The 17,737-nt window shown below is 41.5% G+C and overlaps 1 protein-coding gene across 6 annotated transcripts in view; it reads left to right on the top strand.

Annotated features, from left to right (window-relative positions):
- Positions 1 to 10,921, top strand: part of PTPN5 (protein tyrosine phosphatase non-receptor type 5) — a 77,427-nt gene extending 66,506 nt beyond the window's left edge. For all 6 annotated transcript variants that reach the window (XM_036383951.2, XM_036383947.2, XM_036383953.2 and 3 more), the window contains exons 12-14: positions 2,478 to 2,638; positions 5,276 to 5,389; positions 9,067 to 10,921. In XM_036383951.2, coding sequence (XP_036239844.1) covers positions 2,478 to 2,638; positions 5,276 to 5,389; positions 9,067 to 9,160 — 369 coding nt within the window. In that variant the 3' untranslated portion in view covers positions 9,161 to 10,921. The remainder of the gene's footprint in view (positions 1 to 2,477; positions 2,639 to 5,275; positions 5,390 to 9,066) is intronic.
- The last annotated feature ends 6,816 nt before the right edge of the window (positions 10,922 to 17,737 follow it).

The following is a 17,737-nucleotide window of genomic DNA, read 5'->3' as shown; positions in this document are numbered from 1 at the left end:
TCCATTTAGCATTCACATAATGTTTGGGGTTGGAAGGGACCACTGGAGATCATCTGGTCCAACCTGCCTGCTACAGCAAGTTCCCCTAAAGCAGGTTATATGTGCTTGTGTCCAGGTGAGTCATGAATATCCCAGAGAAAAAAGACTCCACAAACTTTCTGGGCAACCTGTTTCAGGGCTCTGTCACCCTCAAAAAAATTTTCCTCATATTCAGATGGAACTTTCTGTGCTTCAGTTTGTGCCCCTTGCCCTTGTCCTGTAGCTAAGCCCTACTGATAAAGAGCCTTGACCCATCCTCTTGACACCCTCCCTTCAGATACTTACAGATTTTGCTAAGGTCCCCTCTCAGTTGTGTCTCCTCCAAGCTAAACAGGCCCAGCTCCCTCTAAGTGAGGTCCTCCAGTGTCCTAATCATCTTCATGGCTCTCCACTGGACCCTCTCCAGTAGCGCCTTGTCTCTCCTGAGCTGGGGAGCCCACAACTGAACCCAGCACTCCAGGCGAGTGGAGTGCCCCCTCTCTAGGGCTGAGTAGAGAGGCAGGATCACCACTCACAATGTGAAAACTCTGCTTTTCTTAATGCACCACGGGATACCTTTGGCCTCCTTGGCCACAAGGGCACTGCTGGCTCGTGGACAGCTTGCTGCCCCCCAGGTCCTTCTCCACAAGGCTGCTTTCCAGCTGGTCAGCCCACACACTACTGGTGCCTGGGGTTATTCTTCTCCACATGCAGGACCTGCACTTGCTGTGTTGAACTTCATCAACACAGATTTCCTCTCTGTCCAACTCTCCAGCCTGCCCAGGTCTCATGGAATGGCAGCACAGCTTTCTGGTGTGTCAGCCACTCCTCCTACTTTTGTGTCATCATCAAGAAAAGTACTGAGGGTAGTCTCTGCCTCTTCATCTAGGTCATTGATGAGTAAACTGAACAGCGCTGAACCCAGTACTGATCTCAGGGGAAGGCCACTGGCTACGGGCCTTCAACTGGGCTTGGCTGCAGATCACAGTTTTTGAACCCATTCAGCCAGTTCTCAATACATCTCACTGTCCACTCATCTAATCTATGCTTCCTGAGCTTACCTCATGAGGAGGTTATGGGAGACAGGGTCAAAAGCCTTGCTGAAGTCAAGATAGACAATATTCCTGTTCTCCCATCATCTACCCAGCAAGCCATACTGTCATAGGAACCTTTCAAACTGGTCAGGCATGATTTCCCCCTGGAAAATCCATGCTGAATAATTCAGATAATCTTCTTTTCCTCCACATATTTAGAGGTGATATGCAGGGGTGAGCTATTGAATTGCGTTTTAGGGATGGAACTGAGGCTGACTGGTGTGTAGGCCTCCCTCTTGCTATCTTTTTGAAGGCTGGAGTGGCATTGGCTTTCCTTCAGTCTTCAGGCATCTCTCCTGTCCTCCATGATCTTTCCAAGATAATGGAGAGTGACTTAGCAGTAACATCTGCCTGCTCCCTCAGCACTCATGGGTAGATCCCATTGGGGCCCATGGATTTGTGCATTTCAGGTTTACCTAAATGCTTTCTAACCCAGTGCTCATCAACCAAAAGAAAGTTGGCTTTTTCTCCAGAATTTCTTGCCTTCAAGGTCTGGGATTCCTGAGGGCCAGCATTGGCAATGAAGACTGAAACAAAGAAGGCATTCAGTAATTCTGCCTTCTCTGTATTCTCTACCACCGGGGCTCCTACCTCATTCAGCAGCGGGCCTACATTTCCCCTGCTCTTCCTTTTGCTACTGATGCAACTGAAAAAACCTTTCTTGTTGTCCTTGACATCCCTTGCCATATTTAGTTCCAAATGGGCCTTAACCTTTCTTGTTACATCTCTGCATACTTTGGTAACATTCCTATATTCCTCCCAAGTGCCATGTCCATTTTCCATATTCCATAGATTTCCTTCTTGTGGTTTGGTTGTTTTTTTTTTGCCACAAGCTTCTTGTTCATCCATGCATGGCTCCTGCCCTCTTTGCATGATTTCTTACCCAAAGGGATGCACCGAAATTGAGCTTGGAGGAAGTGATGCTTGAATATTAATAAGTTGTCTTGGATTCCCTGTCTTGTAGGGCTTTAACTCAAGGGATTCCTGCAATTTAGTCCTTGAAGGAATCAAAGTTATGTCTTCCAAAGTTCAGGCTTGTAATCCTACTTATTGCCCTTGCTCCTTCCATGTAGGATCTTCCACCATCTCTTGGTCACTGCAGTCAAGGCTGCTCCCAATCTTCACGTGCCCAAACATGTACTTAACGCAAGGTCACCTCTCCTTGTTGGCTCCTCCACCACCTGTGTCAAAAAGATCTCATCAGTGCTCTGCAGCAATCTCCTGGACTGTGTGTGCTCAGCCATCTTCTGTTTCCAGCAGATTGATTTAATCTTAGTCTTAAAGGGAAGGCCACGTTTCAGCATCAATTTTACTATGAGAAGTTCTTGTAAAACTTTTGTGGTGTTTGTCTTAACTGGATTGCAGAAAGGAGAAGAGGTCAGAAACCTGAAACATTACTGGTACACCTCTTGGCCAGACCAGAAGACACCAGACCAGGCCCCTCCTCTGCTGCAGCTAGTACTGGAAGTGGAAGAGGCCATGCAGAGCGCAGAGGAGAAGAATGCCCCAGTGATTGTTCACTGCAGGTAAATACATGTTGTGTCTGAATTCCAAGGGTTTCTTCACATACAGTGACACAGTGCAATGACTGCCACACAGGCATCAGTCACATGTGTGAAATCTTGCCCAACTGCTGCTGAAATGTACTTGGAACTTCAAAGCTTAATGGCAATGATTTTCTATTACCAAGTGTTACGTTAAGATACAGGCTGAGTTGAACATAGAAGCTGGCAGTGGCTCAGTTACTTGTAAGAATAATTTCATTTCATTTGCCTTACCAGTAATGTATGCCTTTAATTACCTTTGAAGGGCTAGGTTAGGAAAGATTGGCATGCATTAGGTGAAATCAAGTAGTAAAGCACATGCAAGCAGACAAATAATAGCATTAAATTTTAAGCATCAAAACCCCTGTTTTGTAGAATCCTTCTTTGCTTTTTTTTTTAAATAAATCATTATTAGGCCAGAGATAATAATTTAAATATAACACAGAAATGAAAGAGTGACAAAGCTGGTTACAGCAAATACTAATCAATAGTCAGGAAATGTATGCAATTGATAGTAAAACTGAAGTGTCAGTAAGAATCCCTGGCAAAGATGAAAACTTCTTATATGGAAGGAGCAAAATCTTTACAATGGTTTATTCCTGATGAAAAAATTGTAATTATCAATCAGAGCAGAATAAAAATAGATGAGGATGTGTACTTCTGTCCTGAGAAAGAAGTGGGATGATGTACTTATCATTTGTAGATGTGATGAACTATGTTCTTTTGCACTGCTATCTAGGGAGCATGTTAAGCATCAGCAACCACTATTAAATCAGATATGCTAGTTGATTTCCACCCCAGAGCGGTTTAAAAAAGTTGGTTCATACACTCTAAACCATTAAAGTTTAATATAGATGAATTACAGGTCTTGGAAAGTTGGAGAAGTTCCACGGGTCAAAAAGGAAGCCCTGTTTTGCCAGTGTTTAGGAAGGTTAAATGTGATTACTTGAAAACTACAGTCTGTTCTCAAAACAGTTGTTCCAGGTAAATAGCAGAAAGCCTGATAAGAAATGCAGTTTATCTTGCCAGGGTAATCTTCCATCATTTCAATAACATACATTTTGCCAAATTTATTTTTGTACAGAATATTGCTTAATTTTGCATAATGTTTTCTAGGAAACAGCAGATGGTTGCTCTCCAAAAGCCATAGTAAATGGGTATTATACAATGAGAGTGTTTTTAAAGAGCCTCTTGGCAGAAATTGTTGGTAGCCTGGTGTCATCACAGATCCGACTGTAAGCTAATATGGAGTAATCACTATTAAAATGCTTGTGTGATAGCACGTGTCCAGTTTTTCAGCCAGTCTTTTAAAACAGATGTGGAAAAATTTGAGTGAGTTCAGATGAAAATAAGAAGTGGTTTGTAAGGAGGTCTTCTTTGTCCATGGAAATTTGTGACTCTAGGAGCTTCTAGGAGCTCTTTGAAGAACTATGGTATCTGCTGCTGGTTACCATGTCACTCTTGCTTTGCATATTTGTTCTGTCCTCTTGCATGGTGTCATCCCCATGACACTGTAATAATCTGGGGAGAAATGGGGCATTTTTATTTAAAAAAAAAAAGTACTAAGAGACATGGTGATAGGATTATGAAGTGTTCTATGTGGATAATGCGCCACCCAATGCTGTCTCAGCCACTGAGAGACCTGCAGCTTGTCCTGGGACAAGCACTGTTTCTTTTATCTAAAAATGGGTGTTGTTCCCTCCTTTTGTAAAACACTGAGATGACTGGACAGTGAACAGTGTCAGGAGTTGTGTGCTGTGATCTGTTTGGTTATGGTCAAGTGGAAGATGAAGGACTTTTGGGCAGCTGTGAGCTCCAATGTTGCTTGAACATTTCTTGCCAGTGGTTTTGCATTACAATTTTCTCACAATGTAAATGAAAGCAGGATTTCCTGTAGTTGTGTCAAGTAATTATTCCTGAGTATGCTCACTTAATTATTTCATGCATAAGAAGGGCTTCCAGCATTTAGGTGATGAGAAGAATTCACAGCTTCTATTGTACTGTGAAAATAAACTCAGTTCTGGTCAGATACAGAAGAATTCAGGAAAATTTTAAGAATTTTTTTTGATAGTGAATTTGTTGTATTGTGCTTTAATTCAAATTACTAGATTGCAGATATGATCAGAAAATGCCATCACACTTACTACACTTCTGTTAGCTCTAATTATTTAAGCAGGAGTTGGGGGTTTTTTATTCTACCTGTGAATGAAAATAGCTTCAAAGATGCTGTTAAAATTGAGAATTTCAAAGCAAAGTTTGCCTTCAAAGCAAGGCTTGCTGTCCAACTAAATCTTACTAAGAAAGGCAGAAGCTTTTTTTCAATGGTTCAGTGAGAGGTTCAACAACCTATTGGGTCAATGAGTCTCCAGTAGTCCACTTTTAGCCCTGTATCTGCAATGTTCACCCTTCTGTGAGTGGTTCATACTTAATCATGTCATCCAACAAAGTTGGTATCTTTTCCTAGTTATGGCTTTCCATCTGGAAGCACCCAGCTGGCAAAGGTCAGAGGGACAAAAGGGATGATGGGGTCTGTGCTGCTTTAGTGGCAGTCGTTTGACAAGAAAGTTCCAAAATCCTTCTGACATCTCCACTGCCTCTCTCTGCTCTTCCCTTCCCCAGTGCAGGCATCGGGAGGACTGGCTGCTTTATTGCCACAAGTGTCTGCTGTAAACAGCTGAAGAACGAGGGCATAGTTGACATTTTGCGAACAACCTGCCAGTTACGGTTAGACAGGTAAGAAAGCCTCCTTCCTTTCCAGAAAAATAAAAAGCAAAAATGGTAATAGTTCCCCTTTATTTAAGAAGAAGCAAATAAGGAGAGGGGAAGAAAAAACCTAAGTGGAGGCCAAGAGAGAACATTCCTCTGACTTGTAATCTTTGCCTGAGCAGTAAACCTTACTGAACAGCCCTAGAGCTGATTTAGGTTCACGGCTGGCATCAAAGTCTGCAAAGCTGTCCATCTCAATGAAGCAAGGGGTGACCTTCTACCAGCTGAGGAGTTGGCCCCATTTGTTCATACAGAAGCAAAGGCTCAAAGATCTGCTCTTCTTAAGTTCAGAGCTACAGATCATCGCTTTTCTCCCAGAAGGAGTAATGAAAATTTATCTCATATAGCTGTGAGCCATGGTAGGAGAGACATTTTCTGGGGAAGGAGGGTGCACAACCTGGAGTGTTTGCAGACATATGAAAGGAGCTGTGAAAATCTCCACAAATTCAATGGTTTCCAGTTAAGCATTTCTTAACACACCACCTTGAGTTTGATTATTAAGTAAACAGACTTGAATTTTGTACCAGAGATGTTATTTTTCCTCTCCCACTGGTTTCAAGTGCCATCAAAACATGTCTCAGTGCTCTCTCTAATGATCATGATAAATGTAGTCGGGGGAAGAGATGTCACGAAAAACATACCAAAGATTTTTCTGAGGGGAAAAAAAAAGAACCTCAACCCCACGCTGAACTTTATTTCAGAGAAGAAATTATGCTCAGTGGGAGGCAAAAAATGAAATGCTTGCTGCCCTGCTGAGGCTCTGATAGACAGGGACCTGCAGGGGCTTAGAGATTTGGCTGTTTCAGTGGATTTTAGCCCAGACAAGGGAAGGCTTCTTGAGAAAAAGAAAACCAGATTATGAATAGCGAGTGCTGATTATCCATGGTCCAGTTAAATATCTGTCTGGATGTGAAATATCTTGTCTCTGTGACTAATGTTACACAGGAAAATTGCCACACAAATGAAGGCTGAAGGCGCCTGCTTACAAATGTGTGTGATACAGCAGGCCAGTTGCAAATACTAGCTTTGAAGGGAGAGGGGAACTGGCAGTCACTTTAAGACTCTGAGAAGGAAAATCATACTTAAAGGACACCATAGGGGAAAAGGAAGACTGCAGGAGCCTCTGTAGCTGCCATGTAGCTCTCAGGAGTGGGATGGAATAGATAAAAGCCATTTAAATGTCATGGGGTAAAATACTGAAGATGGAAAGCAGATCACCATCCTTCCTACAGAAAAGCATGATTTCTTCAAGGACTGAAAAATAGGGCTTGTAGTCTCTTGGAAGTCATGCTGCCACCCACTCTCATTTTTATTAACTCCCCCCAGAATCTCCATGGGACTTCAGAAGTAGCATGAGAGGTTGAGACAGTGTCCAAGCAGCTATAAGAGGGAAGACTGTGTCTCCTCCTCTTGCTTGATCATTACTGTCTAGGATGGTAAGGAGTCACCAGGGACTTGGGGAAAGAGGGCTGAATGCAGGCCAGAGTAGATGTCTGAAGACCTCCCTGCTTTACACAGAAATAGAAAGGTTGGCATTAGCCTGAGAACCACCTTTGAGGTTGCCATGTACCCATGAGAGAGAACAAGGGTTTCCCTATTCCCTCACAAATCCCTTGGAGAAGTTCTGTTCACTGGGCCTTGCATCAGTGGCCAACAGATGGTCCTAAAATAACCTACTATGACTAAGGAGAGGAAGTAATCATTCCTGCATCCTTCCCACAGTGCTGAGAGACGTTTGCTATCATTACCCACAATGCAACTTAGATTTCAAAGGTTTCTGTGGCAAAGAGGGGTGAAAACATCATTCTGTGCCAAAGCCTGGACAGTAAGCACATGTCATGGTGTGCATATGTGTGGCAAGGGAGGAAGCCACCACATAGCAGGAAACTGGATAAAAAGGAAAATAATTTCCTGTGGTCTGAATCTCAGTGGACACCCTGGTGCTTCTGCTGCTACAACTTCAGGGTACAACCCCACTGTTAATGGAACTTCTTGAGGAGAAATTGTCAGATATGACTAATGTTCCTTGTGTGTCGCAGTCTGACATAGATATATTTCAGTGCTGTGTGGAGCACAGAGGGACTCAGAAACAAATCAACTGTAAGCTTGTATTAAGGAGAGCAGATGGGGAGGAGATGCTCAGCTCAGAATTAATTTTTCTTTTAGAAACACAGTGTGTGTTTCTCACCTTTGCTAGATGATGAGAGGTTAGAGAATAGGTCCCTGCCCTTCCCTGTTCATTGTTAAGTGTTATTTCAAGCAGCTGCTTAACAAAATAAGTGCAAGGGGCTGAAGGACAAGGTTGTCTTTCCCGCTCATCTCCCCCTTACTGGTATGGCTGCTGTGTGACCCATAATGGTTAAGATGGACCCCATGGAAAAGGGCTGTCCCCAAGGAGAGTGCTAGCAGTCTGCTACCCATTTGGCTTAGAGGAAGCAGCTTTTCATTCATGTTCCTTGGTGAGGTTTCTAAGGGAATGCACCACATATGCTCTTCCTCAGACTGACACAATCTGGTTGGCTCCAGTCACTCGTGGGTTCCCATGTTCCTCAGCTCCACTTGTCATTTCAGCCTCCTTTTGGCACCAGACTGCTGGGATCTGTGCATCAGCACCAGTGCTGGCACAATTCTCTGTACACTTTCTGCGAGCTTCAGATATAATTTTAATTGCCTTCATAATGGATTGTCAAGAGATCATATCACTTTCAATGATACTCTTAGCAAAATGTTAGTAGAATCTTCTTAAAATCAACAGCTTCATCCTGATTGGTTTTGTTCATTTCTGTCTCCCCCTGTAGTGCTTATGTGTTAGTTAATGCTACTTGCAGAAATACATAGGATAATGACACATGGAAAATCAAACTACTTTTGCTCCTGCTTGCATTTCCTTTCAGGTTTTCAGTTTTAAAGAGAACATTAAAAGCTGAAAAATAAGCTGAACCAAAACAGGTTACTGTGCTGAGGGATATTTTGCTATCAGAGTGTGCATAGCAGTCAACTCTGTTACAAATCTGAGCTGTCCTTTCTGAAGTAACATTGTATGCTCCAAAATCCCGATAGCCATCCCTAGTTCTCTGGCTAACTTGCCAAAAGCTTGATGTGGAGTCGCCCAGAGGAAAGAATCCTCATAGCAGAATGGGAAAACTGCATCAGTTGTCTGGGCTGGTGTGGCTTGGCCTGTCCTGGCCCTCTTTGGTCCCAAATTCAGTCCCTAGTGCAGCTGTGAAGTCTTGGATAAACTGCTTCCCCTCTTTATTCCCCTGCTCCCATCTATCTCTCTAGGGCTTTGAGGTGGGAATTACTTTTCAGAGAAGGGTTTTTGGAGTATAGGTGCTCAGGTACGATTAGAGTAAATGATGATGGTGATGCTTTCCTGGAGGAGAGCCTCTGCCAAGGAAAATGAATGTAAAGCCCATTCCTGTTCTCACTACCTTCTGTTCCTTGCTCAGCAGACACTTTCAAAATGGAGCTGGAGGTCAGGCTTGAAGCTGGTTACAGTCAAAGGGCACTTCTCACTCATTTCAGAAAGCTTTGGAATGGACCTTTGGTGTGGAGCACAAGCTTCATGTTAGCTGTGCTTTTTCCTCACGTGTTTGCAAGTAATAAGACTGCTGTTTCCCTCCCCTTTTCTTCTTGCCTTTCAGGGGAGGAATGATCCAGACTTGTGAACAGTATCAATTTGTGCATCATGTCATGAGCTTGTACGGAAAGCAGCTTTCTAGAGCAGCAGAAGAATAAGTGTTCATGATATTCCTAAAGGCTAAAGCCAGGAGAACTTTTGACTGCGCTCAGATATATTTCAGATCTGATAAGAGACACATGGTAACCTGGCTGTCTTAGCTGGAAAGATATTATTTTACTTTGATATTGCTTTTATGCTCTTGTTTGCATTGACATTAAAGAGCTGAGGTACATCTTGTCTTAAACATATGTGACAGGACGTAATCTTCACCAAAAAAGGCTTATTTATACTGTAAATAATTATAGTAGCTTCATTTGTTACAAAAGCAAGGAAAAAAAACCAGAAAAAAATCCACTGTCTTCAGTTTGTTCTTTTTTAAAAGGTCATTGCTAATATATACAAATACAGTGTGAAACTTTTTGAATTGTCATGCTGAAATGTGCCGTATGTTGACTAAGCTTGAAAGTAAATTTTTGCCTCTTTCTGATTGTTTTTACATATAAAATTACCGAATACTGTGTGTATCGTAAACCTTCTGAGCCTCTGCATTGAAAGACTCAAGTAGATTTGCATTGAAATGATGTTTCACACATCATGTTTGCTTGTTTATTTTTTTCTAAAGCAGTCCACTACCAGTGTTATCAGAACTAAGGGGGAAACAAGATTTCAATGACGTGAGTCAAATTCTTGCCTCGAATTCTTACCAGCAGTGTACCCCAGTATCATCACAGTGGGGTGAATCTAAGTAGACATTAATCTGAACATAAATGCTTCGTGCTTTACCTTTTCTTTGTCAATATTTGGGCATCTTAGTCTGGCAAACATATTGTATTTCTGCAAATAGTTTCTATTTTTACATAGAGTAGAATTTCTCCTGAAATCTGAGATTCAAAATCAGGTGAGAAAATTTTTTTAGTTCATCTTTATTAAAAATATAATAATACAATCACTTTTATTCTATGAATTTATACTTGTTTCAAAGCTTTGAGGGTAACCATGTGTCCAGTGCCTACTAAAATTAATGCAAATCCTAAAGGCAGCTTAAAAAATATCAGTGTGAACTTGTTGGCTGCTTTGTGAGAAATTTGCCCTCAAACCAAATTTAGACAATAATTGGCCCGTTCTAACCACTGGTCCAGGCAACAGTATTCCTTTTCCAATAATACAGACTGCTGCCTGTCCTTTTTGGTTTAGACTTCAATCAGGCTGGGAAGATTGTAGCTTGTGTTTAATGCTTAGAGGTGAGCACACGTTTTAGTGCTTCACTGAGCAGAGAAAAATGGAGGTACACAGGATCCTTAACATGAAAGATGAGTGTTTTGTGAATAGAAGCTCTGATGACCTACTAAAAATATATATTTGCTTCTCTCTATTTGCAACAATAACCAAAACCTACTGCTTCTATTAGTACAGAAGATTCAGAGAATTTACTGCACTTCTAATCAGGAGAAGGTAAAGCAGCTCTCAGAACAATAAGGGCTGATCCTGCTCCCACTGATGTTTTGCCATTGACGTCAGCAGGTGCAGGGTAAGGCCTGAAATGTTACGCCTACAACTTCATCACTGTGGGGAAAAAGTTTCCCAATATTTCAGTACACATCTTTGTGTTTATTCTGTATCCATGAACCTGTAAAAATCCTGTCTGCAGGGTTTGCATGAATGTGTGGCAAAATGTGTTCTCTTTAAACCACTTGATTTTATTGCTGTATTTAAAATATTTCCTTCAGTGAGAAGCTAGCAGAAAGAACTGGCATTCTTTTTTAAAATACTGGTGATAGTCATTAAAGAGAGCAATAAACTTAAGCTTTTGAGCATAACATGACTGTTAGTTTTATGTAAATCTTGATAGTTATATTCTCTGTGCTACCAACTTCTTTGAAGGAGTAACACTATTCCATCTAAGCACTCCTTTAAAATAACAAAATAACCATTGATATTCTGGTTAATATTGAAAGTGGAACTCCCTGTAAATATTTTTCAGCTTTTCAGTGCCCTTCCAAGTCAAAACTGACTCAGTGAATAAAACTACTTGCTCTGTCATCAGCTTCCCATGCATCTGCTAAAGAATGCTTGTTGCTTGGAGGGCAGTGTGCATATAGGAGGTAAGTTCAATGTATAAATTGCCTGCTGCACAAGATTTTCTAGAAGAGAATAACTTTATGGCAAGCAAGGTAAAAAGGGCTCTAAGATACTGACCTTGAGGTCCTTGCACAGATCCTCAGCAGGTGTTAGTTGGCAGTGCTTCACTGACTTGAGTAGAAATGAATGATTTACAACAATGAAGGAAATCTGGCCTGCTGTCCACTCCCATTCTACATGTGTGGAATGTCCTGAGAGTGTGGTTTTTGATATAATCAGGTTGTTTGGCATCAATTCACTGCTACAAAGCACATGTCAGCCTTGTTGTATGCTCTGGTGATGAGGGCTGCACTGCTGACACCTCATACCAGGCAAGAATAATACCACTTGGTCTGGATCAAAATATTCAAATGCCTCTAAAAGTGTTATTTTGTCTAACAGATTTGGAGCTAATCCTCCTATTTACTCTCTGGCCTTATCGTAATTAACACATTTCTGTCTCTTTTTTTCTTTACCTTTTTTTTAATAGAATTTGAGATCTGAAGGACATTTTATCAGCTGTTCTGATCTCTTCTGGCAGCAGAGGTAGTCTTAAGAAGTGCTTAAGATTAGCAGGAAAGAGCTCTGGCCGTGTGCAAGCACTTGAGATGAGTGGGGCTGCTGCTTCTGTAATCAGTGTGTTTGAAACTGAGCTGACAATAGGAGCTAAGCTAAGCTATGTCTCTGGCTAGTCTTTTTACTCCTTCTCTATTAAATGAAAATTCCAAGCATACTTCATCCACTCTCTCCTGCTCAGAGCCCGGGACTCTTGTACCAGAGACCAGAGCATTAGTACCTACAACACAGTTGTTTCCCAGAGGACTGAATTCCTCTCTCCAGGTGGGTAAAAATATAACAAACATGAGATTATTTTATTTAGAACCAACTGTGATGTCTTCTGTTTGATAACCTTTTTCACACTTGGAACAGGGCAGAGCCTAGCTCAGTGCCTTGGCTGTTTGCTGGTCATTTGGTCAATTTGGTCACCACACATAAGCAGCTTTATCCTGCTCCTCTTTCTGTCATGGTAACAGACTAATGGCACATTCTGTCCTCATGCAGGTAGTCTGAGATCAGCAGATGCCAAAGTTATGTAAAAACAAAAATTAAGATTGCACTTGAGTGTAAGGGCTGTCCCTAGATAAAGCACGACTCACTCTCTAAGGATCAAGATAAAGATGACTTAGTCAAATTATTCTTAAATGTCAACTACCTAGTAGTCATGTAGGGAAGAGAACTACATTTCTTCCAAGACTTTCAAAAGTATCTATTTATTCTAGACTTTTCTTCTATAATTAGTCTACAATGGAAAAATCTTAACATGTGAATTTGCAGTTGCAAAATGGACTTGAGAATGAAGACAGGGCAAAATAGGACCTTGGTTCCTGTCACTTCCCTGCTGTCTCTTCAGAAGAGGAATCGTGCAGCTTGCACATAGGTGGTCATGTCTTATAGATTTGCTATGGATAAAAAACAAAACACTTTTTCTGAAGTCCCTGGAGATAACCTTTTTTCTTCTGCCAAGTCTGTAGATGAGTATTTCCTGGTGTCTGGAAGAGTGACTGTTACCTTAGGATAAAGTAGGGCAGCTCAAGGAAGATTTTTCCCTGCAAGTCAAAAAAAAGTTCTCCATTCAAAAGCACGGAAGAAATAGGTGAATGAAAGCAGCATTTGCAGCTTTGTGCATATGGTACAGGCAGTCAAAGATCTGCATGCTCTAGGCAACGCAAGCATTGATTTCTAGTGCCTCAACGTGAATTTCACATATTCCAAAGAAATTAACTTTTCTTCCTTTACGTGCAAGGAAAGAGAAGAATCCAATCTCCTTTGAGCACTGATAGAGATGAGGCTCCAGCACCTGAACACAACAGATGCTACATTCTTGTGGCATGGTGTGAAAGTCACAGAAGGGGTTATGATTAGACCTGCCCAAGCTTTTGGGCCATGTAATACCCAGCAGGGCAGCAGTGTCAGGTTTACTCAGATGGTAACAAAGCTGAATGAAGAGAGAGACTGAATTACTTACTCAGAATTAAAAGCCATATTGGCACCAGAGCTGACAATATGGCTCTGAACATTTGAGAACATAAAGCTTAAACAGTCTGGCAAAGGACTTGGGTATTGCAATTCCTGGCCCTTTCTCTCTGCAGGACCATGCTACTCAACTTGTGTTCCATCTTGGTTCTTCTCTTATCTGCCTGTTGCTGCTTATGCTTTGAGTTAAATAAATCACTTTCCTGCACTACTGTTAACCCAATATGTTCATAGCCAGTGTTTTCCAAAAATCATCTCTTTCCTTGGACAGAGCCTGTCTTACTAGACACCCTTCAGAGGCCTCAGTCTCTTCTGCATAGATCTTCATCCAGAATTTTAGGAGTATAAATCTGCAGTTATGTGCATCTTAATAAGGCATTTCTCCATTGAGAAAAAGTTGTGTCTGCCTGAATTAAAGCTTTTTATTAGTCTAACCTTAACTCCCCTATTTCCAGTACCAGGTGCAACTTTCCTCTGAAAAGCCAAAGGCAATATTTCCATGGATCATAGGGGCAAAACCCTTCATAGATCTCCTTTGCATGTTTAGCTTGTTTGCCTCTGAAGTGGACACAGGAAAACATGTCAGGAAGTAAATCAAAACTGATAATGCACAATGGAAACCTCCTCTTGTAAATGAGCTTTGACTCCTTCTATCTCAAAAGAAGGAAAGCCATGTGTCATTGGTTTTACCACATCCACTGTTGTCTTTTTGGTATTTAGGATGTTGTGAGGAGTACAGAAAGCAAACACAGGCAGCACAAAGGTCAGGGTGTCAGTTTGGATAGGTGGGAGGAATTGGATTGTGTTGGCAGTGTTTTGGTTTTTGCTGGGGAAAACACAACTTTCAGTCCAGAAAGCAGGTTGCTCTGCAGCTAAGTTGGGCTCTTGTTCCTGAAGTGTAGAATACTGAAGACATAAGTGAAGGTTGGTTTCTTCGTGCATTTATTAAACAAGCAATAAGTAACACCTTATCTACTTCACAGCGTGACCAGTCCCATTTCCACACACTTCTGATTTGATCTGTGTTAACAGAACACAAGTTCCAGACAAGCAAGCACAGAGTGTCTGCCTTGCTGGATTCCTTCTTTAGCCTGTGAAACAGCATATGTTTGTTTTGGCTGTCTCAATGTGGTATTTTTTGCTCACTGGAAAAGCTGACAATGTTTCAGCCTCTGCACTGTTTTTCTCTTGTTTTTTGTTAAACTTTTCACCTTCCCCTTTCTTTCCTAGACTAGCAGAAATCACCTAAAAATCATCAGGAAAAGGTGGTATATTCCTGCAGGGGGATGGGAGGCTGGGGTGTCCTTTGCTTTTTCCAGAGTTTACCCATAAATTTATTCCCATCAGCCTGTGGAAGTTGGCTAGATTTTTATGCTCTTTGGTTTTCTCAGTTCCTGTGCTTTGCAGAGCATAACCCAGGTGCCTCCTGCACTAGAGTCCATTTTAAACTGAATTTAACATAAATATGGAGTAAACCACAACATTCTGTTCCAAAGAGAAATCAAGTGATGTCAGTTAAGCAGTTTGTTGCCACTATACCTTGTTAAGCCTTTGTTGCAAGCAAGATAGGTAGTTTGTGTCCTGCAGAATGGATTGGTTTTATCCACCTAAAAAAATCTCCTGCACTATATCAGCAATGCTGTGGTCAACACAAGTGAAGTTAAAAAAAGCTAAATACACTTAGCTGTGTAAATAAAGTTCCCTTCCCATTGGGAATGAAGTCATCCATATGCAGAAGTGTGGCAGAATCTTAGACTTATTAAGGACTATAAGAAAGCTGATTAAAGAATGGTCTCCAACCTAAAGTTGTGAACTGATTTTCTAAAGCGCAGAGTCCCTGCTTGAGTAACTGAATGAACTGGCTGGACTTGGAAATGAGAGAAAGTGCTGCATATCTAATTTTAAAATAAACAAAGCCAAAGCCTGGAGGTGTGAAAGCAGCACTGGGGAATGACTTAAACATCAAAGCAGGATTTTTTGAATGTTTAACTATTTGAAACCTGAACCCACGTATTTTCATTTTAGCATGAAAAAAAAAAGTTAAATCATTTCATAGACTACCTTTGATCAAAGTTTTGAAATGGTGTCAAAATCAATCATAAGAAAACCTGGGATTGAGGAGGTAATGTTTATTTTTAAATAAAAAGGTATCTTTTTGACCTACAGAAGGTTTATTCCTTTTAGCATCATACTTGAAGTTTTATCACCCTGTTATTCCAAGAATGAGAAAGTGCCGAAGCCAGTGTAAAGGATGTAACAACACAGCCCACAAGAGGCCAGTATGTATTTAAATTTTGAACTATTCAAAGCTGCATTTGTCCAGTGTAAAAGGACCCAGGCATCTTCTTAGGAATGCAACAAGCTACACAACTTTATGTGAGCTGAGGGACACAGAAATGGTTGTGAAAGTTCCTGTGGTAGGAATAACCAGGACCTTATCAGCTGGGATAAAAAGGTAACATTAACATATATTCTCAAGAATGTCATAATACTTTGTGTTCTGTGGCTGTGGTCAGGCAGGGTAGAAATTGGCTGTGTGAGTCCAGTACCTTTAGACTCACACCTGCTTTGCTTTTCCTTTCCTTCCCTTACAAAGAAAGCAACTTTGTAAAGTATCACTCCAAAGTGTAAGTTTCACCTTCAAAACAAAATCTGTGGCCTAGGATGAAAATTTCAATCAGACAATAGAAATCTAAGTAGAGGGAATTGCATTTTTGAGGTGAAAGGGGGAAATGTAAAGGTGATGGGATGACTTTTAAGCCATGTCACTGTAGCTTTTGTAGGATTTGAAAATCCAAATCTGAAGGCACGCAGAGCAGTGAGCCAAGCAGCATCCTATATCCCTTCCCATTTTAGCACTGGGTGCTGCTGCTGTGGATTTGTCCCTCAGTAGCTGAGGGGCAATTCCACAGCATTCTTTTCAAGTCCTTCTGGGTGTAGGGTAATTTCTCTTCCAAACCAGCCCAAATCAGTGCTGTCACCAACACCCATGACCACTGGTACACAGGAGCGAAGGGGTGAGAACAGGACAGTGAGAGAAGGTGGCAAAGGGGATGGGAACACTCTTGGGCAGACCAGGCATATGGAGACAGAGTATTTGTGTATCATACAGGCAGCCTGGAGACAATAGCCAGCTCAGCATGGATATCAGGGTATATATATCCTGTTGAGGAAAAGGATCCCTTTGGGGGGATGGCCCAAAACAGAGCACTTTTGGCATGTCTGTAATTCCTGCTGGCAACAAAGCAAACTCTCAAGGCCATATGGTCTTAACATTGTCTTTCCTGTTGGCTGTATCTTCTAGGTTGCCATGTATAATCCTAATTATCTTATTTGTGCCCCCCCAAATCTTGGGAAGGCTTTTGGGTTGATTTTCTTCTGCCCCAAGATCTTTCAGCAGCAGAAACAACTGTGTCAGAGGCTTTAATTCCTTACTGCATCTGTCTTGTCACAGAATAATTTTTAAAACTAGAGAGCTGCAATTTCTAGATGACTAATATTCACTCCTCAAGGACAACAATCAAATAACCCAGTTTCCCCAAACGGCCCTTCACACATGGACCAATCTTGGATTATCTTGGCTTAAAGCAGCCTTCTTACTGTCTTGTTACTGCAGTGAGGACAATGACCCAGTTCCCAGCCACATCCACTGGGAGCAGGTAGGGCACAGGTTCTTGTGGAATTCACAAATCCCTCTGTATGTGATACACTTAGGAGAGCTGGGGAGGTCCTCGGTTAGAAAGAAGTGCAGTGAAATAGTCTAAATGAATAAGATGGATTAACTCAAGCTGGTTGTCAAGCTTCTTTTGATATTCCTGGTGTAAAATGGAGACATTTTGCTGCTAACCACAGAAAAATAACTCTGCTTCAGAGTGGTGTTCTCAGGGAGCTTTAGAAATTAGTATTCAGGGACAGCTCCTTACTGGTCAGTTTTTGGGGAAAAATCCAAACCAGTTTTACTTGAACTTAACAACTATTTAATACTAAAATAAACTCAGTGGCTTCATTCTGATAGAAAAGTGTAGTAGCTCTTTGAAGCTTTCTGCAATTAAGCAGTTTAAAGCAGAAGAATTTGTCCTAAGTTATGGACATTTACCCAGGCATAGGGCATGAGCAGCACTGAAGAGTTTAATGCAGCTTGTGCTGAAGAGAGTCAGTTCTAATGGGCTTTTTGATCCTTCCAGCTGTGAAGCCTTCTTGAATGACAACTGACATTGAGCACCTTGCAGCACTCCTGCACAGCAAGGCAGCTCCATTTTCTCATTGTCTAGGTGACAAGATATATACAGAGAGAGCAAATTACTTGCCCAGAATCCTGCAGGAAATCAGGAAAGAAGTGAGATGATCAGCAGCCTCCTACAGACAGCTAGAATTCTTCCTGCTGCACAAACCTTTCTCTCTCAGGAGGTTTAGGTGATGAGCAGTTCTCTGTGTAGCTTTATGTTTTGGGGCTTCTTGTTGTATCCACTCTTTCTCATTCC

The sequence above is a fragment of the Molothrus ater genome, chromosome 6 (genome assembly GCF_012460135.2).
Source record: "Molothrus ater isolate BHLD 08-10-18 breed brown headed cowbird chromosome 6, BPBGC_Mater_1.1, whole genome shotgun sequence".
NCBI lineage: Eukaryota > Metazoa > Chordata > Aves > Passeriformes > Icteridae > Molothrus > Molothrus ater.
Note: the sequence above shows the minus strand (reverse complement) of the source record. Positions and strands in the feature narration are given on the sequence as shown.